The sequence below is a fragment of the Herpailurus yagouaroundi genome, unplaced genomic scaffold (genome assembly GCF_014898765.1).
Source record: "Herpailurus yagouaroundi ecotype Mexico unplaced genomic scaffold, PumYag 159, whole genome shotgun sequence".
Lineage (NCBI taxonomy): Eukaryota > Metazoa > Chordata > Mammalia > Carnivora > Felidae > Herpailurus > Herpailurus yagouaroundi.
Genome location: NW_024412400.1, coordinates 46,701,763 through 46,726,948, shown reverse-complemented (window position 1 = coordinate 46,726,948; position 25,186 = coordinate 46,701,763). Strand labels below are relative to the sequence as shown.

Here is a 25,186-nt window from a genome sequence, read left to right as displayed (position 1 = left end):
CAACATGAATGAAACTTGAGGACATTATGCCAAGCAAGAGTCAGCCAGTCACAAAAGAATAAATATTGTCAGATTTTACTCATATGAAGTATCCAAGACAGTCAACATGATAGAAACAGAAAGTAAAAAGCTATTGCCAAGGCCTCAGGGCAGGAAAGAGGGGAATTAGTGTTCAGTTGGTAAAGAATTTCAGTGATGCAAGATAAAAAAAGTTCTAGTGATCTGTTGTAAAACAACATGAAGATATTTAACACTACTACTGAACTGTACACTTAAAAATGGTTAACGTGATAAATTCACTGTTATGGGCTTTTTTAAGCCCACATTTTAAAAAATGGGCAGTAATTCTCATGACTAGAACCATAATAAGAGTTGCTTTAATATAGCGTAAAAATAAAATAAACATAGTCTGATAGGATTCTTAAATCTCCATATATTGGTCACAGAAATCAAATCTAAAATATAGTATGCAAAAATATTGGCATTCAACATATTACAAAACATATTTCAAGAAACATATGGTCTAGTTGGCAGCTGGTATAGCTACATTGCTCGAGGCAAGAATCATTTCTTGCCTATAGACAGATAAAGAAATGATAGATAGATAGATAGATAGATAGATAGATAGATAGATAAAGAAAGTATAGATAAAGAAACTCACCAAATAGTGACAAAAAATTTTTATGCACCTAGATGACAGATCAATTCCATACTCTAGTAAACTAGCCTCAAAATAGGGACGGAAAAAACATAAAACAAAAAGAAACTGAAAAATTCACTGCATTAATGAGAGAATTTTAATACTTCTTTCCTATCATTAAGAGATCAAGTAGATAAAAGTTTTAGGAAAGATGTGGAAGATTTATACAGCACATTAACAAGCTCAAACTCATGGTTTAAGTAGACTGTTTCAACCAACAATTAAAGATTAATGTTCTTTAGAAATGTATATGAACGTATACACAAATTGATCACATGTTATGCAATACCCTAATCTCAAGAAGTTTTGTAGGACTGTAACATACTGACCATATTCTCAGGTCTCATCACAATTAAGTTAAAAACTAAAAAAAAAAAAAAATCTCTAAACAACTAAATACCAAAAAAGACTCAATTGAAATAGAAAATACTAAGAACGAAATAGACATCAACAAGTATAGAAAGCCATTTAAACAACAGGGGAAAATCTGTGCTAAATTCTAAAAATAATCCTAAAATTTATGAGTTATGCATCCATGGCAAATTCTCCATTTTTCCTAGCTCTCACCAATAAATGAAAGAACAGCTGTATAGAGACATAGTCTATGCATATGAATGTATGTACATGTGCATTTGTACACACTCTTTTCTCTTTATTTCAGTGGTGAATTCTACTGAGAAAGGGTCACAAAAACGTATCATAGAGCAGTTAAATACCTCTTAAGAAGTGAATCAAAAGCTGCATATGTGCTTCTCTGGTGTTTGTTTGGGGAGGGTAAGAGGTAGCATCTTCCTGACACAAGGAAAGCCCCAGGCATGTAGAAGATGTTGGTTTGGTGGTCTAATTATATACAGCAGCTAAAGCCACGGAGACAGACAGACCTGGAGACAAAGACAGGCTTCGTAAGACAAATGTGGGAATTCGAGCTCTATCCTGAAGGAACTGGGGAAACGTTCCATGCTGTAGAGGGTGATCATATGTTCCTCTCACCTGAGGTCATCACCTTCACAATTACCTTGGTTTACACAATACATTATTTGGACATCCATCTATAAAGGTGTTTAAAGAAAACACAAGTCTGACCTGGTATAGTTAGGCTGAGAGGGGAAAGGTATTGGAAAAAAATACCCAAACACCAATTGTGTGTGATGCAAACACCTGAAGAGAGGACAATAATCTTCCTCCTGTTGCTTCATAAACTTGAAACCAGAAGGCAGAAATTCACAAACTAAATCCCTGGAGTCAGGACCTTTAACTTGGAACTGTAACACCATGACTGAATATTTCAGCAAGGAGAAGAAACAATACAAGCTAAAGCCCAATGAGAGAAAAACTCTCTAAAGTCCTGGTCTTTAAGGGAAGCCGCTTTAGATTTCTTTCCAAGTCAGCACGAGTGTACATAAACTTTGCTGAAACCGAAAGCCTGATTTATGGCCCACCAAATGCATGTTGTATACCTGGTTTGTAAATGAGCAGCCTGAAAGAAAATCATGTTGTCTTTAAGATAGCCATCAATGCTTCTACTCCCTGCATTCCTTGATGTTAAAACTCATGATTCCTGTCTATATGTTAATCTAAATCTTTTGAACTTTCACAAAATGTACAAATATTCATTCTCTGTAAAAACTGTTCATTCTCCGGAACACTTTCTTCCCTGTGAAGAGCCTGTTTCCCAGGCAGCTATCCTAACTTGAGCACAAATAAAACTTTCTTTTAGATATTCTAAATGGTCTGTCCATTTTGTGTCAATAAGCCCATCATAAAGCAAAGTGGAGGACGGCTCGTGCCAGTAGGAAAATTTCGCATCTACTGAGTTGGAATTAGGAGGTGTGTGCTCTATAGCTTTCTCTAAAATTGGCATAGGCTGCCTTGGGGACCAGAATAGCACCCAAGGCTGAGGCACAACCTACAAAGTGGGTCAAACTCTTCAGGTGTCTTCAATTCCACTTTCTGCAGACTCCCCCCTGTCACCTTCAAAGTGGCCACTCCCCAGTGGACACCTGTTCTTGGATCTTCCCTTTCCTGCAGTTCATGGGTGCTACCTAAATCACCTCTAGTTCTCTCCTTCTAATCCCAACCTCCTTTCCTTTAGAGCAGCAGAACTATTATGAAAATATTAATAACAACAGCAACAACACACTAAAATTGAATAAACATACACCTGTATCAGGCAAACCGGCACATTCTGATTAAAACAAACACAATCATCACTCAGTACATCTCCCAGATTTCCAAATATCCAATTGTTAAACCTCAAAAACATGATATCCTATTTTTGAAATCACCTCACTTCTGATTGTGATTTTATTGTTGTTGCTTTAACTGTATCTCTTAAAGCTCTTCATTTAGCTCATCCATCCACCTCTATATACCTACAGATACAATTCTCCTGGTAGTTTGAAGAGTAGAGAATTTATCTTCACCTGGTCCTTCTTTTCACTAAAGACAAATAATGTACCTCAATAAGAAATAAATTGCCAAAAGATACTCTCTGGGTCACCTGTATACGTGTCTAGGTTATTTGAGCCTAGGCTTTGTCTTTGAAATATTTTACATCTATGCATTGCCTCCATTAAGTACACTCTCTATGCTCATTGTCTCTGAGATGTTTGCATTATATTAGTCCCTTAGGTTCTCTTTTAAAGAAGTTATAATATCTGCCTGGTTTCCTAACTGAATTAATCAAAATACAGTTTTTAATATGTATTCATTTTTGTATCTGCATAAGTCATAATTTTAAGATATTCCAAAAATCATCTTTGATGACATAGACCTGGTTAATCACTGTATTTACACATCGGTATGGTGGCTTATAATATTTATAGCTACAATGTTTTCATGGTATTATATATCAAGCTTTGTAATGAATTCTGATGTTTAAAAATTTTTTTGATGTTCATTTATTTTTGAGAGACAGAGAGAGCACTAACAGAGGAGGGGCAGAGAGAGGGAGACACAGAATTCAAAGCAGGCTCCAGTCTCTGAGCTGTCAGCACAGATCCCGATGTGGGCCTCGAACCATGAGATCATGACCTGAGCTGAAGTCAGATATTCAACTAAGCCACCCAGGTGCCCCTGAATTCTGCTGTTTTAAAGAGGTTTATTAAATTCTTAAAATGCCACCTTCACTCTGACCCCACCAGTAGTTTCATATACAGAATATTACCTTTTATATGGATATTGTTACATTATTACCCATGATTGTATAAGCTTGAAAATGATGGACCAATGAATATATTTCCTAGGTTTTGAAACTTAGTAAGAATAGGACATGGCCAATAGCTTTGGTATCTGAACAGATTCTGACATGTGATTATGGGGGAAAAGCCTCTCTCTCTTTCCCTTTCTCTCTCTCTCTCTCTCTCTCGATCTGTCTGGTTCCAAAAAGAATAAATCTTGAATAAAATGTGATGTCATCTGCCATCTTATGTCAATATCAAGTGATGCATTAGTTTGAAAGTTTTATCCCTAACCAAAATGAGCCAAATCAGCATGTCATATGTTCTGAAATTGTATTAGTTTCTGCAAACTCCAGCCGATGAACATGATTAGCCTGCATTTTCTTTCCCAGACCCTGTGGCATAGGACAGGCGATTTACTATACAAAATACATCATTCATCAACGCACCACCCTCAATGGTGTAAGGAAAAAAACAACAACGATCACATAAACCTCTATAAACAAAATGAGGGTAGAAGATTTCATTACACCCTTCTCAGGGTAATACCAGAAATAGATAACGCTAATCCAAAAATGAGCCAGCAGGTTCTGCTTGTTCAGGGGAAATGCAGAGCCCATTATTCAGCCTCATCCCTTGACAAATTATATTGAAATACAGAAATTTGGAAATTAAATGCATAGTGTTTTTAAGCAAAAAAAAATTAACAAAGCAACAATAGTTTTCCTAGTAGGGATTGCAAACTACCCCTCACCCACACCACCACATTAAATCTAGAGGTAATGCCAATATTATATTGGCATAATTATATATTAAATATTATCAACAAATCATATAAATATTAGCATAAAGGGAGAGGAGCAGAAGGGGGATGGAATGTATAGACAGGTGGAGAGAGGCTTGCAAGTACCACATCTGCTGGGTTGTTTGGGTCACTAATGTCTCTTTCTCTGCCAATGCCCATTGTTGTAAAGCACTATGCTGAGATGGTGAGAATCTCTTCCGTTACCTCTATAAACTCTATAATCTCCAGCCTTTGTTACAACTGCCAGGAGGTGCTGCCTAGTGCACAAGGGTGTCTAAGTGAATCCTATGCCAACCCCTTTAGAAATGCTTGGAGGGTGATATTTATTGTGAAACGTGCTTCTTTTAATGGGCAGTTAATAGTAGGAAGCGTCACATTGCCTAAATATTGACAATCTTAGAGAACTCATTACTTTTTTATGTAGCCCACTCCATTTTTCCAAAATAATTTTAAATATTTATTGTTTGAAGAGTAATACATTCATATAGTTAAAGTAACAACCAACATGAAAAAAGTGTATCTGCTGAGACAACCTGCTCCCCTTCCTGTCCTTACCCATCCTCTAGACATTGATAAAATGTCATTTTGCTTGATTTTGTTTTTTGAAGATAAATGATAAATTGTATCATAACACAATTTTGTTCTGAGGTCCTCTTAATAGGAGTAGGCTTTAGAACCAGAAAACTTCCTTTTCCCACTTTTAATTGAATTTTTGCTCTTTTTAATTTCTTTCTATACTGAGGAGATTAGGCCTTTGTGGAACAAAGTGCAAATTTTGTTCCCCATTTATCTTTTATCTTTAATACAATAAATTGGCCATATTGAAGTGTTTCTTTTTATTTTTCTTCATTTTTAAAAAATTATCATTTGTCAATGTTTACATTGTGTCTTCAAAACTTTGAGAGTGAGAAAGGCCTTCACCAAGATTATAGAATTCACTCATAGTTTCAACCAGTACTTTCATGGTTTCCTTTTTATACTTACATCTTAGTTCCGACTGGAATATGTGTTAATAAATGGTGAGAGATATAGAATGAGCTTTACTTTTTTCAGCTTCATATCCTGGTACCATTTATTTTAAAGTTCCTAGTGATTTGAGATAATATAAAAGATCCATACAGGTCTCTAAAAAATAGCAAAAAAAAATGATTCCTACATGATCTACCAAATATATTCGATGAAGATATGCATGGTAAATAGTACAGTGCTCTCAGAAAAGGGAGTGAAAGTGCATTCAATACAAAGGGGCATATTTCCTTACATGCACAGTAGATGGCCAAAAATGAGAGTGATAATGGCAGTGAGACCACGCTCAAGAAGACTAGAAAACTGTCACAGGAGCCTACCGTGAACCCAACTTCACTTGCATTTTATTTATTTATGTATTTATTTACTGCTTATATTTATTATTGTTTATTTATTTATATGATTTATTGCCAAGTTACCTAACATACAGTGTTTATGCTATGCTCTTGGCTTTGGGAGTGGATTCCCATGTTTCATCATTTACATACAACACTCAGTGCTCATCCCAACAAGCACCCTCCTCAATGCCTATCATCCATTTTCCCTGCCCCCCCACCCCCACTCCTTTCCATCCTTAATTTGTTCTCTGTATTTAAAAATCTCTTATGGTTTGCCTCCCTCTCTACTTGTAACTATATATATCTATAGATATAGATAGGTAGAGAGATAGATAGATAGATAGATAGATAGATATAGATAGATATAGATACATACACACACACATATATATAGTGATTCTTCACTTACACATAACACCCAGTGCTCATCACACAAACTGCCCTCCTTCATGCCCATTAGCCCATCCCCCAACCACCTCCCCTCCAGCAATCCTGTTTGTTCTCTGTTGTTAAGAGTCTTTTATGCTTTGCCTCCTGCTCTGTTTTTATCTTTATTTTTCTTTCCCTTCCCCTATGTTCATCTGTTTTGTTTCTTAAATTCCACATACAAGTGAAATCATATGGTATTTGCCTTTCTCTGACTTACTTCACTTACCATAATACACTCTATCTCAATCCACATTATTGCAAATGGCAAGATTTCATCCTTTCTGATGACCGAATAATATTCCACTGTGTATATGTATGTGTTTGTGTATATATATGTATATATATTTATTATCACATTTTCACATTTACTCCTGAAACCAATACTTCACTATATGTTAACTAACTTGAACTTGAATAAAAACTTGGAAGAAAAAGAAGTGGAACACACTATTATATGATAAATAAAAGTAAGTTGTAAAAACACTGAAGATATAAATCATAAGTGAAGAATAATTAAATATATTGCAAGAAATATTAGGAGTAAGCAATCTGCCTGACTTGCTCTGTGGCAAGAACCACGCAGTGTTTTCCATTGCTATTCCTAAGCTTAGAAAATGTGCACATGGAGATCAAAGATTTCTGTGTGCACATGGAGATCAGAGATCTGGCAGTTTCCAATCTCTACCACCAAACAATCTATACTAATTAAAGTGAAAAGTTAAAAGAAAGGGAGAGAGAGAAGTTTAATTTTGTAGTGGGAGGTTTAGAGAAATTAAACTGGGTCACTTTCCCAATGAAGTAGTAGTCACAATAGAGATAACAGAGAAGTATTCTTCCACAGCCACTAACCAGGCCTCTCATTGTTTTTTAAAGGCATTTTTTCAGTCAAACAATCTATACTCTATTTTCATAAGAACCTACTTGCATGTCTACACTATACACTCCAATTCCAAATTCAATGCTTAAATATCATAGTTAACTACAGAGTAGCTCAAACATATGACTTCTGAGTTTTGTATAAAATTTTTAAAAATCTTTACTTATTTGAGAGAGAGAGAGAGGGAGAGAGAGTTATGCACAAGCAGGGGAGAGGCAGAGAGAGAGGGAGAGAGAATCCTAAGCAGGCTCTTTAGTCAGCACAGAGCTTGACATGAGGCTCAGTCTCAACAACCATGAGATCACGACCTCAGCTGAAATCAAGAATCAGATGCTTGGCCAAGTCACCCAGGCACCTGTGCATGACATTTTTAAATCACACCTAAGTAAAAAAATAATAATAATAAAAGAAAACAAAAAATTATTACTCTTTTTTTTAAATATTACTGCTACTTTAGAATGTATCATTTTAGAAATATAACCTGAATGCTTCCTTGATCATCTTGTTATCAAGACCTATTTTGAGGTCATTCAGAGATATAATAAAGAAGTCAGCAGAATTTGAAGTCAAAGACATATAGAACTTGAAAAACAAAACAAAACAAAACCTAGAATACTAGAAAACTTGCCTCTCTAGATTAATAAATATTTTCACATAACAAATATGATGCCATTTTTATAACAGCATTAAGCAACATCATTTTCCATGGTCCCTTGACATTATCTGGGAGGGGTTAATAATATGCTATGAGGACTTCCAAGATTAGAAAGTAAAAGGAGGGATGCCTGGGTGGCTCAGTCTGTTAAGCGTCTGACTCTTGATTTCAGCTCAGGTCTTGATCTCAGGGTCTTGAGTTCAAGCCCTATATTGGGCTCCACCCTGCCATGGAGCCCGCTTAAAATTTAACAAACAAATAAACAAACAAAAAGTAAAAAGATGTTGTCATCATCTTGTAACTCAGGTTCTGTTTCTTCATCAAGACAGTATTATAATTTCAATGCCTGAAATTAAATAAACATTGGGCAAGCCCTACCCAGAACTATTATCTAATTTCTGAGCCACAGTTTCCTCAGTTTGCCCAAAAGTATCCCATGTGACAAAGTCTCAAAGAGTAGTGTTGCAAAAAAGTGCTCAAGATCCAATGCACACCGTGTAAAAGAGAATACACATGTTGTAGCAAGTCCTGTCAAATCTGCCAGCATTGTTTTATCTTCCGGTAGTCACTGTACAAATAATTATGGAACATCCACTTGGAGAAAAGTATGTTAATTCTCGCAGATTCTGGAAAATATAGAAGCCCATCTCCTCTAGAAGAGAAGCAAAGGGATTCATAAAAAGTGAAATAAACAATAATAACAATAAGTATGTTTTGATATATTTTACTAATACATCTTATCTTTCATAAAATCCAAATTATTATATGCAAATCAAATGTATTAAGCGCTATGTAGTGATTGGAATCAATTGGAGTGAATATTGGAAACTTTGTTGCAAAGGTAACTGAGTCAAGCCTTAGACAGGTCCATTGTTTGGTATGTGGGAGAAAGATAAAGGAGCTTTTAAAATAAAAGGCACTGAAGTAGACTCTCTAAGTCAGGTTTTTAAGGTAGTTTCTCAAACAGAAACCCATGGGGGAGGGGAAGGAAATAAAAAAGAAGTTAGAGTGGGAGAGAGCCAAAGCATAAGAGACTGTTAAAAACGGAGAACAAACAGAGGGTTGATGGGGGGTGGGAGGGAGGGGAGGGTGGGTGCTGGGTATTGAGGAGGGCACCTTTTGGGATGAGCACTGGGTGTTGTATGGAAACCAATTTGACAATAAACTTCATATATTGAAAAAAAATAAGGCAGTTTCTCAGCTTACTACATCATTTGTTTCTCCTTCAAATTCTATCTTGGTTAATATATAATCTCACTTGATGTGTTGTTAACTAACCTCGCTGAATCATATCAGAAATGAAGACATCCTAAGTGTCTCATTAAGCTAGTTCTGCTGACTTTAATGTAAGATTATTATTCTTTTCTTGGTCACCGTTCTACTTTTCAGAAAAGCAAACAAAAGAATGTGTAGAACCACCTTTTTTCTATTGTCAAGAGAATTCTGTAAGGAAGGTGGGTGGTAAAAAAAAAAATAAATAAATAAAATTTAAAAAATGTGAACTTTCAGCAGTACTTGCCCAGGAGAGAAAAACTAAATGTTGTGTTTTACTACAAATTTTCTGACCTTAATGATCTTTTTTTTTAAGTTATTTATTTATTTTGAGAGACAATGAGTACGAGTAGGGGAGGGGCAGAGAAAGAGGGAGAGAGAGAGGCCCAAGCAGATTCTGAGGCCAGCACAGAGTCCCACATGGGGCTCGAACTCACAGACCGTAAGACCATGACCTGAACTGAAATCAAGAGTCGGACATTTAACCAACTGTGCCAACCAGGTGCCTCATGACCTTAAAACTCTTAAAGAACTGTGAACTTTAGAAAACCTTGACGTGAATCTAACTGAAGATCCTTTCCTGACTAATGATCAATGGGACTTGTTTTGAACTGATTGTGCACTGACATATGAACTCATCTTTACTGCATAGAGAACTGGTTCTCAGTTCTTAATCATCACAACCACTGTGTGTGTGTGTGTGTGTGTGTGTGTGTGTGTGTGTGTGTGTTTCTCTTCAAAATATTAGTTTTAAGCAGGTTGTCTTCATGATGAGTTTCACTGCCTGAGCTAGCAGCCCTAGTGAATTCTATATAACTAATCCTATGTTTTATTTACATTATAGCAAGAAGGAAGACAGGAATTCCAAAGCAGTATGAAGAAAGAAGGCTAAAGTCAGTAGACTTCAGCTGAATTCCAGCAGGGTGGACTCTTGGATTCATCACTTTGAGGCCAGTTCAATTCCAGTGTAATCAAGTTTGTCATGTGCCAGCAATGAAGAAGCTGGAGTTCTGAGTAAGACCAAGGTACAGAAAGCTAAATAAACCCTCTTCTGTCCAATCGTAGTTTATGTAATCAAAGTATTTATTATTTTAAAAATATAGTAAGTTTATATTATGCTTACAGTTTTTAGATGAAATAATTGAAACATATATTTACTAGCTGTGTGATCAAAGGGAAAGTTCTTAGACCACTCCTGAGGCAATCATTTCATTTATAACAATGGCATATCGATGCATACCTAATAAGGTTGTTGATTGAATTCAACTAATGCATCTAAAGAACTAAGCATAACTTGGCATCTAGGAGGTCCTCAATCAACGGTAATGTTATAATTACTATTATCTTTGTACATATTACTGTTAATAACATTACAGGGAGAGAGGAACACAATCAAGATTCATGCTCTGATGGATCTGACTTAACCCATCCTCCACTTAAGAAAATTGATCCCTTGATGCTGTCTACATTGCTGGATTCAAATATGAAATGCAGCAATTTAATAAATGAGCCCTAGGAACTGCTCAGGCAAATTGGGAGGCAATATAGAAAAGGCCAAGATTGTACAGTGCAGAAATAGCAGTAGAATAAAAGTATAATGACCAGTGAAGATTAAAACCTTATTATCCATGGGGTGCCTGGGTGGCTCAGTTGGTTGGGCGTACAACTTTGGCTCGGGTCACGATCTCATGGTTTGTGAGTTCGAGCCCTGCCTTAGGCTCTGCCCTGACAGCTAAGAGCCTGCTTCGGATTCTGTATCTCCCTCTCTCTCTGCCGCTCCCTCACTTGTGCTTTGTCTCTCCCTCTCTCTTAAAAATAAATAAACATTTAAAAAATTAACAAAAATAAAACCTTATTCTCCTCAAATGGTGATAGATTATTAACCTGTTAAAAATGGAGAAAAGGGATAATGCATTCTGATTGGAATTCTATAAATTAAGGAAGGATAGCTTCACAAAGATATGAAAAAGTTTTTGCTGATTTTTCCCCCCACTGTCTACCTGGACTACACACTCCCTTTTAGATAACGTACACTAGGTAAGATTCAGGTCAGTCAGGCTTCCAAGAGTGAGCTGGTGGGAAAAGTCTTCCTCCTTATCCATGAGCAAATATTGAAAACAGAGAAGCATGCTGTGTGGGGCAAACAGGTTAGAAAAGAATGGTGCTGACCAGGAAGAGGGTATTTTTCCCTTACATGGATCTAGAGAACTAAAACAGGAAATCCAAATGATGACACATCAGAGCACCATTCACAACAAGACGGTACAAATACTGACATAAGAGCTTGCTGGTGAACCAAATTCTTGACTTTTTCTAATAGTCAATTTCACTCATATTCAAACAAATTTCACCCAGACAGGACAGAGGTCTGACTTCCAATCTTACAGCCAGGAATAAGCTTCCAAAATATCAATGGAAATGCTTTTTAAAACTTAAGTAATAACTACATTCTAAGATCTTATTTTCTGCGACCCAACTAAGTCTTAATATTTAAGTATGGTCCTAAAAGCAAATTAAGGCTTTTCTCGCATGGTTAGTAAATGATTGCAATTTGAGGGTTTATGATTCTCACTGAATTCCTCTCAGCTTTTCAGTTAATATTTAACCTTTCCAAGGATTCAGAACTCTGCTCAGGCACTTGAAATGTCATTGTGGATATTGTAAAAGATCTTCGAGAAAACCATTGTGAAAGTGGTTGCATTTACTCCCCTCAATCTTCTCACCCCATCTAGGAAAAATAGCTCACTCCAAGCAATCTGTTTATCAAATGGGCTCTCATTAGCTGTTGATGGACCAAAGTGATTAAATTGAACCAATGCAATTTATTGCTGCAGAAAGATACAAGGCCAACACTGACGTTAATCTTGATGCATGCACATAAACCATTCAAAATAAGGCAACTATTCATGTTGCAATGCAGTACCTCAGCCTGGCAGGGCCACTGGTTGCATGATGGGAAACAGGAGAGGATTGGACTTGGAAGTGAACACACTGGTTAGTTCCTTTCATGGACTGACCCACATGGCTGTAGGTCAGGGAGAACAAAACAATCTTAGAAAACTTCTATCCCACAGTCAGGATTTTCAGCTATGCCATGCTGCAACACCTACGTGCCAAGATTTTGAATACTTGCACAAGGCTAAAGAAATGGCTGATTTTTTTGTAATTTCCCTCACTTTGGTGGCAAGTTTTGAGGCTTAGGAAACATTATAAGTGTCATAGGTTTATGATAGGAGTTAGAATCTATGCCTCACTGAAGAGAGCATCAAAACAGGCTAAACTGTGATCCATGCACCCACACATTTACAGGCATCTGTATCATCTCTAACAAGGTCTACATCCTGTCATTCCTTTATATCATTCAGTGGTGTTCCATTGCATACATAAATCAAAATTTATCTGTTCACCAGATGATGAATACTTGCATTGTTTCATTTTTGCCCACAATGACTAAAACTGTTTTGAACATAAATACGAGTATTAAAGAGGATATATATTTTCATATTTTTTGAAAATGGAATTTCTTGGTCATATCATAGGTTCTGTTAGCTTTATAAGAAGTGGATAAACTGTATTTATTAATAATTAACAGTGTTCAATTTTTTTCATGTGTTCATTGGCCATTTGTGGGAGATGGAGGAGAGAAGCATCAAAGGAAAAGACTTCAAAAGGGAAGGACTGGAGAAGGTGCAAGGCCTTAGGACATGTTTACATAGTTGAACGTGGCTGCAGCTCATAAGGAGTGCCTAGAGCCATTAACATTGTCTAGGGCTGGATCCTCCTTCACACCTGACCCTTCCTAGTGTTATAGAAACCAATTAACTCGAAATTCAACCTTGAAAAGCTAAACCATTGGATTGATTAACACACTTGCTTAGCTGACTTTATGCACATAGTCTTTAGCAATTATCCTAATAAAAAGAAGCTTCATTCTGGAGTCGGGGCCTCATTCCGACTGGAGTATGAGGACCTTCATTTAATTGCACTTTGTGGACTAATCTTTTGCGACTCCAGCCATACTCCCTGCAACAGCCATTTATATATCTTTTTCAATGAAGTAGAGCTGCTCAAATATTCCATGTATTTTTTTTAACTTGTATATTTTGCTTCTTGTTACAGAGTTGTAAAAGTCCTTTAGGTACTGTGGACTCAGGTTTGTTATCACATATATATTTCTCAGATATTTTCTCTTAGTCTGGCTCGTCTTTGCTTTCTCTATATAAGGTCTTTCAAGAAGTAAAAGGTTTGAATTTTGATAAAGTCCAATGTATCTATTTATTTAATGTCTGTTGCCTTTTTTCTGCCTCATGTCTTGTCTAAGAAATCTATGGCTATAAAATGTTCACAAATATTTTTTGTATTTTCTTCTAGAAGTTTTAAACTTTGAGGTTTTTATATTTAGATCCATGATTCATTTAGAGTTAATTCTTGTATTTGGTGTGAATTAAAGGTCATGGTTAAGAATTTGTTATGTGGATGTCCAAGTGTTCAAGCATCATTTAAAACATATATATATACATATATATATATATATATATATATATATATATATATGTATATATATATATTCTTTTGGAATTCAATTACTTTAGCAACATTGTCTCAAAAATTGACCCTGTATGTATGGGTTGATTTCTGGACTATTTTATCATCTGCTGCTTATTATTTGTTTATTGACTAGTTGTCCATCCTTATTGAAATTCCATACTATCCTGACTACAGTAGCTTTATATTGCCTAGAAATCAGGTTGTGTACATACTCCAAATGTGTTCTCTTAAAAAAAAAATAGTTTTTGATATCATTTTATTTCCATACATTTTTTTAGGATAAATATGACATTTTCTTTAAAAAAAAAATACTTAAAGCCTCCTGAGATCTAAATGGGGATTGTGGTAAATCTATAGGAGAACTGACGCCTAAATAATCTTGAATGTTTAGAAAGACGCACATGTTATTTCTATTTCTTTAAGGACATGTTTACTATCTCTTAGAAAAGCTTTCATTTTGCCTATAAGCCTGTCTTGCACAAATTTTGGTAAATCTGCCTCTGAATATGTCACGGTTTTTGGTGCCACTTTTAAAATCACTACTTTCTTAAAACATAATTCACATACCAAAAATTTACCATTTTAAAGCGATTTGACATGTCAGAGACTATACTAGCACAGTGCAATAAAATTTGAAATAGATTTTAAGATAATAGCACATCAAATTTGATAGAATGAACACAAATTTTGTCAAAAGATAAATGACTATCTCCAAAGATAAATGAAGATCTCAAAGAATTGACAACTCATTTAGCAACAAAGGATTAATTTCTTTACTATACATAACATTCTTTCATATTAATAATAAAGGCAGCAATGAATTAATAGAAAAGTAGAGAAAGATTATGAAATAATGGTTCGTGGAAAAAGAAATTTAAATATGCCCCTACCACTCATTATGGCAATAACTGCAAATTAGTCCCATTATTTTCCATGTATTTAATCTCTTTCAAATCTTCCATATCTGGCTCTCTCCAATGTAGCCTACTTCTTTATATCTATCTTTTATGCCTAAAATTCACTTCAGCTGACTTTAATATGTTGTTAAAGCACTTTTGTGTTTTAATTTTTAACTGTTATCATCCAAGTAGTCAAGGATAATGGTGACTATATAAACTCAAATCTTAAGAAACATCCTCCCCCAAGCTATACAGTCCAACAAGAACAAATAAAATTTAACAATCAATCTCAAACTTCAAATTGCCTGTAAAGAGAAATTAATCAGCAAATTACAGCAGCATCATTTCCCAAGCTCTTGCCTCAAGTCTTTACAGAGAATGGGAGAGAGATGTCTGGAAAAACTATAAAGAAGAGAGGAAAAAATGAAATGCGTAAGCCTGAGGAAAAATCACACCTCCTACCCCCAAAAGAGAAAGTATGCCTAACGGGTGAACATGGTGTACACGAGTCATAATAGATCATAGAACATTACTCAAGTGAAGGGACTTAAAATGTGCACAGTGCTCATTGGGAGGGGGTGGTAATGGGAAAAGAGCAAAGCCCTATAGAAAGACAAGAGAGGAAAGCGAAAAAGATCAGAGAAAATCTGTAAATATCTTCTAGCTTTTCTACTAACTGGTTATTTTTTTGTTGATATGAAATATAATAATTTTCGCTTATTGATTTTCTAAACTTCCACATTTCTGAATTTCTATCTTAATGGCATTTTATAGGTTATCTTAAATTATCCAAGTAAATTGAAATAGTGATCATTTAAGTCCTTTCCAATTGTTTACGTTTTAAATTTTTTTTTCTTGCCTAATTGAAATGGATGGTATCTATCCGGAACAACGAAATTCAGGAAAGGTAATAATAGATATTCCTGATTTTTGAATAATTTGAATAGGGATTAGCATGGGGCAAAATTTTATATGGCAAATATTTAGCCATATAAATATCCTTCTATTACTATCACATATTGTTTAAAATTAAAAAGTGAAATTTAATTTTTAGATCTCTTTAAGATATTTAGAGACAAGAATATGATTTTTCTCATTGTTGCTAACAAAAACATTGGATAATCTTCTCACCCCTTATATCAACCCTTCTTAGTCATGATATATTAGTCTTATGATCTGCTAATGTATTCTCCTTGTTTATGTTTTTAGAATTTTTCATTGCACTGCATAAGTGAAAACGATCTGGAGTTTTCTCCTTTTCTGTCATGCTAGTTTTGATAAAATTACTTAATAAAATGAATACAGAAATGGTTTTTTTTTGCACCCTAGCATTCGATTTTTAAAGGGTTGATATATTTTCTCCTTTAGACTCTCTCAGGAACACTGTTTTTGTTGTTGTTGTTGTTGTGTTTGTTTTTTGTGATAGGAAAGGCAGTAGTAGCCTGATCAGTGTCAAAATTCTTTTGAAATTTTTAGTATGCTAATGTATCATTTAAGATAGAAAACATATTTTAGATTCATGTTTATTTTGCTAAAAAAAGGTTTTCCAGGTTTAAAAGTTTATCTTAATTGTTGAACAAACTAATCTACAAACTTCTTTTGTAACTTTTTTCATTTATCCTTTCTTATTTGGTGCATTTTTCTTCTCAACTAGGATGCCAGGTTGATTAGGATCATCAATATTACCGAATGTATGAAACCCAGAAATTTCATTTATTAACGATGCCAATTTATTTACTTATTTATATCTTTTTAAAATTTGGTAAGTCTTTCTCCTTAATTTTCTTGGGTTTATGTAATTTCTTCCTAACATCTTGAGTTCAAGTTTAAGCCTTTTTTTTTCTACCATATTGTGATTGGTGTATGAGACTGAAATTTCCTTTCAATGCAACAGGATTAGCTGTGTCCTCTAGACTGTATGATATTTCATATATAGCTATATATCTATCTTCCCACATACACATTTAAAAAGTGAGAGTTTTTGTTTTCTGATTCTTTTGCAAGTTTTGTTTTCATATCTTGTTTTTTCAGAAGTTAAGAAAACTTTGAAATAGAACTCTGATGTATTTGGAAGTGTTTAAAAATTTTTTTGTAGTACCTGCATGAATCATTTTGGAGGCACACACTACTTAGACAACTGCAGAGGGAGTCTCTAATAGAACTCAAATATTGCTACCCAGTGGCATCCTTTGGGATTTGTATTAAGGTATCGTTTTATTTTCTAATACTTTGGTGTTTTGATATCTGAGGACTTGCTGACCAGGAAAGAACTGTCCCTCTCAGGGTCAGCTAATGCCTAGAGATAAGCATCCAACTGGCCTGTGAGTGTGCCATTCATATGTAAACCAACCAAAAACCCTTACCCACCCAGTCTCCTACAACTATTACCCCTTTAGTCAAATCACCTCAGGACCAGGTACCAGACAAACAGAAATAGCCCCAGTACCTCAAAGTCCACTGAAATTGTTCATGCTGCCCAATCTTACTTACTCTGCTTACTTGCCCTGTTTACTCTGCCTTGCCTATTCCTGTAGAAACCACAAGAGTTTTTCACTCACATTTCCCCTTGCTCTCTCTGCCTTCAGACCAACTCTGGGGCTTCCCCATGTGGTCCCCTCATGAAGTATCATACTCACGCCTCTGGCCACCTGTGAGTAACAAACTTTCCAACGAGAGTCACCTCCTGATCTGTTTGCCTCACCATACTATAATAATAATAAAATCTACACTTTAAGACAGGATTATAGATTTAAGAACTGCCTGATTAGAGAAAATTATTTGCCTATCATTGGGCGATGATGCAAATATCTCCCACCACCTCAGGCCACCTGATAGAGGTAGGTGTCACTTATAATGTCAGAGATAAATCTCAGGTAGGAATCTGGGTTTGCACCTTCTTAACGTTTTTGGCCCTGAACATTCCTCTACTTTTCACTCAACCATTCATGATTTGTAAAGGTTTGTTATTTATTTCATGCAGCAGGTTGAGGTGTATGTACTTTAAGGTTTTCTTCAGACATCTTGGCTACTACACTATTGAAGACAAAGCTGAATATATAAACTTATGTAAGTTTATTTTATAATTTCATAGATTAGAAAAATCCTATATTTTTAGCATTGAAAAGAGCTCTCCTTTTTGAAATGGTATTATTTAACTGTCTTAGTGCCTACAAGGCAGCATTTCAAGGCCCTAAACCCATGTCAGTTGAAGCTCTGGCATTTCACAAGCCAGATGTGTTGAAGCTTTCTTCTCAATAGTAATACTGTCAGGCAATCAAAAAACTAGAGCTGTGGGGTACCTGGATGGCTCAGTCAGGTTAAGCATCCGACTTTGGCTCAGGTGAAGCTGTGCTGTCTCCCTCTCTCTCTCTGCTTCTCCCTTGCTCATGCTCTGTCTCTCAAAAATAAAATAAATATTAAAAACAAAAAACAAAAAAAAAAACTAGAGCTGTGAATTAGAGCTAAAGAAATGAGTAACAGCAGCAAGAAAAGATATACAGGAAAGTAAATATTTTCTAAGGTACAGAAGTGAATAAACAACACTTAGGACAAGAAATAGAGAACTCCCTGAGTTAAAAAACAAACAACATGATGGCTATGAAGACTTTAGAAAGGTCACAGATGATAAACACCAATCCAAACATAACCTTTGATTCTAAGTTGTTTCCTATTCTGGGGCTTATATATATTTTATGAACCCCTACTCAGATTTTTACTATGGATTTTCACTTAGCCAACTCATATACTGATTTTCTACTCTATGTGTAATTTTTAAAAAAAAATTTTTTTTCAACGTTTATTTATTTTTGGGATAGAGAGACAGAGCATGAACGGGGGAGGGGCAGAGAGAGAGGGAGACACAGAATCGGAAACAGGCTCCAGGCTCTGAGCCATCAGCCCAGAGCCTGATGCGGGGCTTGAACTCACGGACCGCAAGATCGTGACCTGGCTGAAGTCGGACGCTTAACCGACTGCGCCACCCAGGCGCCCCATCTATGTGTAATTTTAAGTGCATAATTGGAAAGTGCTCCATGGAATCCATCCTCAATATGGTTATGGGTCACCTGAACTCCAGCATTCTGAAGTCAGGTGACATACATGATTCCATCATCTCTTAAGACATCATATTGACAGGTGATGACATAGGTCAAGGGTAAACTTCGCAATTTGTTGTCATCAGCTAACAAGGGGGATGCCCTCACATCGAGAAATCCTGGATATTTTTTAGCCAACTCAGAACTACCATAAGTTGGACTGTTATAAAAGTGCCCTTTCTTAAACTTCTCAGGGAGCAAAGAACTCCAATTAATAAATTTGAACAGATGGCTTGATTCCACTGGTACATGTTGCTTGAAGAGCATAGCTTTTGCAAGTGATTTTTCTGTGGTAAAGTATTCACTCCAGAACCTGACCATCAGTGATTTGGGCAGAGGTGGAAAGTGTAAATTTTCCCAATATGATGGTAAATCCATATCAAGAGTCTGAAGAGCAGGATAAATTAAAGACTGGGTCTTGAGTTTGATCTTGACATCCGAGTCATCTATGAGCTGAAAATAATTTAAATAAGTTGCTCAGATAATAATTTTTATTTAAAAATATTTTTATTTACAAACAGTAGGTGGATATAGGATAAATCCAGAATCTCAAAAAGATAATCAGAAACAACAAAAAATAGATCTCAAAGAACTTTCCAATTTTCAATATTATATTGAAGACTACGTGTCTTAAATAGTGTGAATATAAACAAAATGATTTGTACAACTTTCCTCATGAGTGGGGAAAGAGATCATCTAATATGTGATTAAAAAGCAAAATATCTACCCTGACAACTAAGAATGGCAATCAGAGGAAACACTTTTTAAGTAAAACAAGTATGTACATATATTATGATATCAATAGGCCTTAACATTTAAAGGAAAGATCATCTAACTAACATTCTAATTTGGCTCTGATACAAAACACATGAATGTTAGGCAAAAGTCTAATTCATTTGAATATTTATGCTTTTAAAATATTCAAATTACATTAGTGCATTAACACAAATTTATCTATAAATTAATATGCATATATTTGTGGGGGTATACTAGAGGTTTCTTTTATTAATAGGACACATGATCAAAAATATTTGGAGACCAGTAACATTGAGCACTAAAGTTTAGCAGATGTTTTTGTGTACATTTATTTGGTCCTGCAAGTTGGAATGACCCACTGTGTCTTCTAGATTAGCTTCTCAAAGTGTGGTCCCTGGACCACTAGCATCTGCATCAGCTGAGGATTTATTAGAAATTCAAATTCTTGGGTCCTCACCCAGACACACTGACTCAAGTAGGGAGGGACCAGCAATTTATGTTTTAACAAGTCTTTCAGGTGATTCTGATGTATACAAAACCTTGAGATCTGTTAGCATAGGTCACAAGTAGTAATTATTGAAGCCACATGTACTCTTATGCTCCTCAGAGTAAAGTATAATGTTTAAATTGAAGTCTATTTCTAAAAATTTAATATAGAGTTGAAAAAGGAAAGCATTCTGACATTTTTAAATTTGGTATAAATATAACATTTTACACACAGACTTATATACTAGCAACAGCAAATGGCAGCACTGTTTATTTCATTGCATTTAAAGCACAGTTAGTAATTATAGTTTGTAAAATAAAATATTTATAAGTCCATTACCATATTGTGTTATATAAAAATAATTGTTTTATGTAAAAAAATATGTAGTGAAGTTAAATAATCATTTCAGTGTTTTGTCTCAGATAAGTTTACATTCCATTTAGCTCACTATCTAGTATGAAGAACACTGTTTACATTAGCAGACGTGTGGTAATCATTAAATAGGTAGCTAAGAGGTAGCTGATTGAATTAAGAAAAGATACAAGACTATTTTATATTTGACCAATAAATTCAACTTTACAGGTAGGTAGCCAAAATCTTTGAACATGCATATTAAAAGCAAATTGCCTTTGTAGCTAAATATAATACATATAAAATCAAATATATAGCCTTGTAAGACAGAAATTTAAATGTAACTATGTTCAAGGGCCAGGGAATTTATCATATACCCTGAATTGACCACATACCCTCTTCCTCCCCAAAAGGACTGCACTCCCATTTCCTCCTCATCCCCCATTTTATGGTATATAGTTCTGTGTATTTCTTTAAAATTATACCATTTGTACACATTTAATCAATGTAGTTTACCTGTTTAAGGATGTTCCATCTATTCCTAGTGAACCAATAATTGTTACTGTGACTTTTACTAAATGTTTTTTCTGCATCTAGTATAATTCTGCTTCCTTTATTAATGTGGTAAAATTCACTTATTTTTGTAAAATATATTTTTCCTTGCATTATTAGCAACTTGGTCATGGTAAATATGTATGTGGTATATGTATATTTTTCTAATACTTTATTCATGATGGTAATATCTTCATTTGCTGAATGTGATTGGCCCACTGTTTTCCTTCCTTATGTCAGATATAACATAAACAATGTGCTTCTCTGAAGATAATTAAAGATTGCACACTCTTTTCCTATTCTCTGGACTATTTTGTATTTATTTGGAGTGGTTTCTTTCTGATGTTCGCTGTAAATTTCCAGTGAAGTTTCTTAGCAGTACAATTTTTTAATTATTGATTTAATGTAATGATTATAAAATATCTCAGATTTTCATTTCTTCTTGTTTTGAAAGTTATATTTTTCTTGGAATTTGCTTATTGGATTTAAATATTATGAAATATCATTTTTACTTTAAAGTTTTTCCAAGTTTCTCTTTTAAAGATTACAATGTTCATTCTGAACTCATTGACGGCTAGTTCATTTTCATATTTTAGGGACTGCAGAATTGTCCCTTTTTCAATCCTGACATTATTATGCCTGACTTTGTTCTTCCTCATGTGTCTTTACAGAGATTTAAATTTTTTATTAGTCCTTTCAAATAATTGACTTTTTGCTTTTTGTTCACATTTACTGTAAGCTTGATTTTGAATATCATAATTTCTGTTATCATTATTATCATCTTCCTTCTATATTTTTCTTTGATTTCTTGAGTCAAATGCTTATTCTAGCCTTTCTTCTTTTCAAACATATGCTTTTAAAATACAATTCCTGAGGCGCCTGGGTGGCGCAGTCGGTTAAGCGTCCGGCTTCAGCCAGGTCACGATCTCGCAGTCCGTGAGTTCGAGCCCCGCGTCAGGCTCTGGGCTGATGGCTCAGAGCCTGGAGCCTGTTTCTGATTCTATGTCTCCCTCTCTCTGCCCCTCCCCTGTTCATGCTCTGTCTCTCTCTGTCCCAAAAATAAATACATGTTGAAAAAAAATTAAAAAAAAAATAATAAAATAAAATAAAATAAAATAAAATACAATTCCTATAAATATTGTTCTAAATGTGGGGAAAATATATACAAGATACATATTCTATTAAATACTGGCCATTAGGTAATTACTGTATTTTTTTTAATTTCCATAAAAAGAAGGATGTTTTCTTGTTGGTCTTTTTCTTATTGATTTCCCACATTTTTGCACTGTGGTTAAGAGTCCAAAAGGTGTGATTTAAATTTGGTGATTTTTTGAGTCTTGCTTTATGGACCAGTACTTGGTCAATTTTTTTTTTTATATATGAAATTTATTGTCAAATTGGTTTCCATACAACACCCAGTGCTCATCCCAAAAGGTGCCCTCCTCAATACCCATCACCCACCCTCTCCTCCCTCCCACCCCCCATCAACCCTCAGTTTGCTCTCAGTTCTCAACAGTCTCTTATGCTTTGGCTCTCTCCCACTCTAACCTCTTATTTTTTTTTTTCCTTCCCCTCCCCCATGGGTTCCTGTTAAGTTTCTCAGGATCCACATAAGAGTGAAACCATATGGTATCTGTCTTTCTCTGTATGGCTTATTTCACTTAGCATCACACTCTCCAGTTCCATCCACGTTGCTACAAAAGGCCATATTTCATTTTTTCTCATTGCCACGTAGTATTCCATAGTGTATATAAACCACAATTTCTTTATCCATTCATCAGTTGATGGACATTTAGGCTCTTTCCATAATTTGGCTATTGTTGAGAGTGCTGCTATGAACATTGGGGTACAAGTGCCCCTATGCATCAGTACTCCTGTGTCCCTTGGATAAATTCCTAGCAGTGCTATTGCTGGGTCATAGGGTAGGTCTATTTTTAATTTTCTGAGGAACCTCCACACTGCTTTCCAGAGCGGCTGCACCAATTTGCATTCCCACCAACAGTGCAAGAGGGTTCCCGTTTCTCCACATCCTCTCCAGCATCTATAGTCTCCTGATTTGTTCATTTTGGCCACTCTGACTGGCGTGAGGTGATACCTGAGTGTGGTTTTTGATTTGTATTTCCCTGATAAGGAGCGACGCTGAACATCTTTTCATGTGCCTGTTGGCCATCCGGATGTCTTCTTTAGAGAAGTGTCTATTCATGTTTTCTGCCCATTTCTTCACTGGGTTATTTGCTTTTCGGGTGTGGAGTTTGGTGAGCTCTTTATAGATTTTGGATACTAGCCCTTTGTCCGATATGTCATTTGCAAATATCTTTTCCCATTCCGTTGGTTGCCTTTTAGTTTTGTTGGTTGTTTCCTTTGCTGTGCAGAAGCTTTTTATCTTCATAAGGTCCCAGTAATTTAGTTTTGCTTTTAATTCCCTTGCCTTTGGGGATGTGTCGAGTAAGAGATTGCTACGGCTGAGGTCAGAGAGGTCTTTTCCTGCTTTCTCCTCTAGGGTTTTGATGGTTTCCTGTCTCACATTCAGGTCCTTTATCCATTTTGAGTTTATTTTTGTGAATGGTGTGAGAAAGTGGTCTAGTGTCAACCTTCTGCATGTTGCTGTCCAGTTCTCCCAGCACCATTTGTTAAAGAGGCTGTCTTTTTTCCATTGGATGTTCTTTCCTGCTTTGTCAAAGATTAGTTGGCCATATGTTTGTGGGTCTAGTTCTGGGGTTTCTATTCTATTCCATTGGTCTATGTGTCTATTTTTGTGCCAATACCATGCTGTCTTGATGATGACAGCTTTGTAGTAGAGGCTAAAGTCTGGGATTGTGATGCCTCCTGCTTTCGTCGTCTTCAAAATTACTTTGGCTATTCAGGGCCTTTTGTGGTTCCATATGAATTTTAGGATTGCTTGTTCTAGTTTCGAGAAGAATGCTGGTGCAACTTTGATTGGGATTGCATTGAATGTGTAGATAGCTTTGGGTAGTATTGACATTTTGACAATATTTATTCTTCCAATCCATGAGCAGGGACTGTCTTTCCATTTCTTTAAATCTTCTTCAATTACCTTCATAAGCTTTCTATAGTTTTCAGCATACAGATCTTTTACATATTTGGTTAGGTTTATTCCTAGGTATTTTATGATTCTTGGTGCAATTGTGAATGGGATCAGTTTCTTTATTTGTCTTTCTGTTGCTTCATTCTTAGTGTATAAGAATGCAACTGATTTCTGTACATTGATTTTGTATCCTGCAACTTTGCTGAATTCATGTATCAGTTCTAGTAGACTTTTGGTGGAGTCTATCAGATTTTCCATGTATAATATATCATGTCATCTGCAAAAAGTGAAAGCTTGACTTCATCTTTGCCAATTTTGATGCCTTTGATTTCCTTTTGTTGTCTGATTGCTGATGCTAGAACTTCCAACACTATGTTAAACAACAGCAGTGAGAGTGGGCATCCCTGTCGTGTTCCTGATCTCAGGGAAAAAGCTCTCAGTTTTTCCCCATTGAGGATGATGTTAGCTGTGGGCTTTTCACAAATGGCTTTTATGATCTTTAAGTATGTTCCTTCTATCCCGACTTTCTCAAGGGTTTTTATTAAGAAAGGGTGCTGGATTTTGTCAAAGGCCTTTTCTGCATCGATTGACAGGATCATATGGTTTTTCTCTTTTTTTTTTGTTAATGTGATGTATGAACATTTGTGAATGTTGAACCAGCCCTGCATCCCAGGAATGAATCCCACTTGATCATGGTGAATAATTCTTTTTATATGCTGTTGAATTCGATTTGCTAGTATCTTATTGAGAATTTTTGTATCCATATTCATCAGGGATATTGGCCTGTAGTTCTCTTTTTTTACTGGGTCTCTGTCTGGTTTAGGAATCAAAGTAATACTGGCTTCATAGAATGAGTCTGGAAGTTTTCCTTCCCTTTCTATTTCTTGGAGTAGCTTGAGAAGGATAGGTATTATCTCTGCTTTAAACGTCTGGTAGAACTCCCCTGGGAAGCCATCTGGTCCTGGACTCTTATTTGTTGGGAGATTTTTGATAACCGATTCAATTTCTTCGCTGGTGATGGGTCTGTTCAAGCTTTCTATTTCCTCCTGATTGAGTTTTGGAAGAGTGTGGGTGTTCAGGAATTTGTCCATTTCTTCCAGGTTGTCCAATTTGTTGGCATATAATTTTTCATAGTATTCCCTGATAATTGTTTGTATCTCTGAGGGATTGGT

At 35.5% G+C, this 25,186-nt stretch overlaps 1 protein-coding gene across 1 annotated transcript in view; it reads right to left on the bottom strand.

Moving 5' to 3' along the window:
• Positions 1-15,024: 15,024 nt before the first annotated feature.
• Positions 15,025-25,186, bottom strand: part of AADAC (arylacetamide deacetylase) — a 31,844-nt gene continuing 21,682 nt past the window's right edge. Inside the window, 2 exon segments of the mRNA XM_040481125.1 lie at positions 15,025-15,033; positions 18,709-19,275. Of these exon segments, the coding sequence (XP_040337059.1) occupies positions 15,025-15,033; positions 18,709-19,275 (576 nt within the window).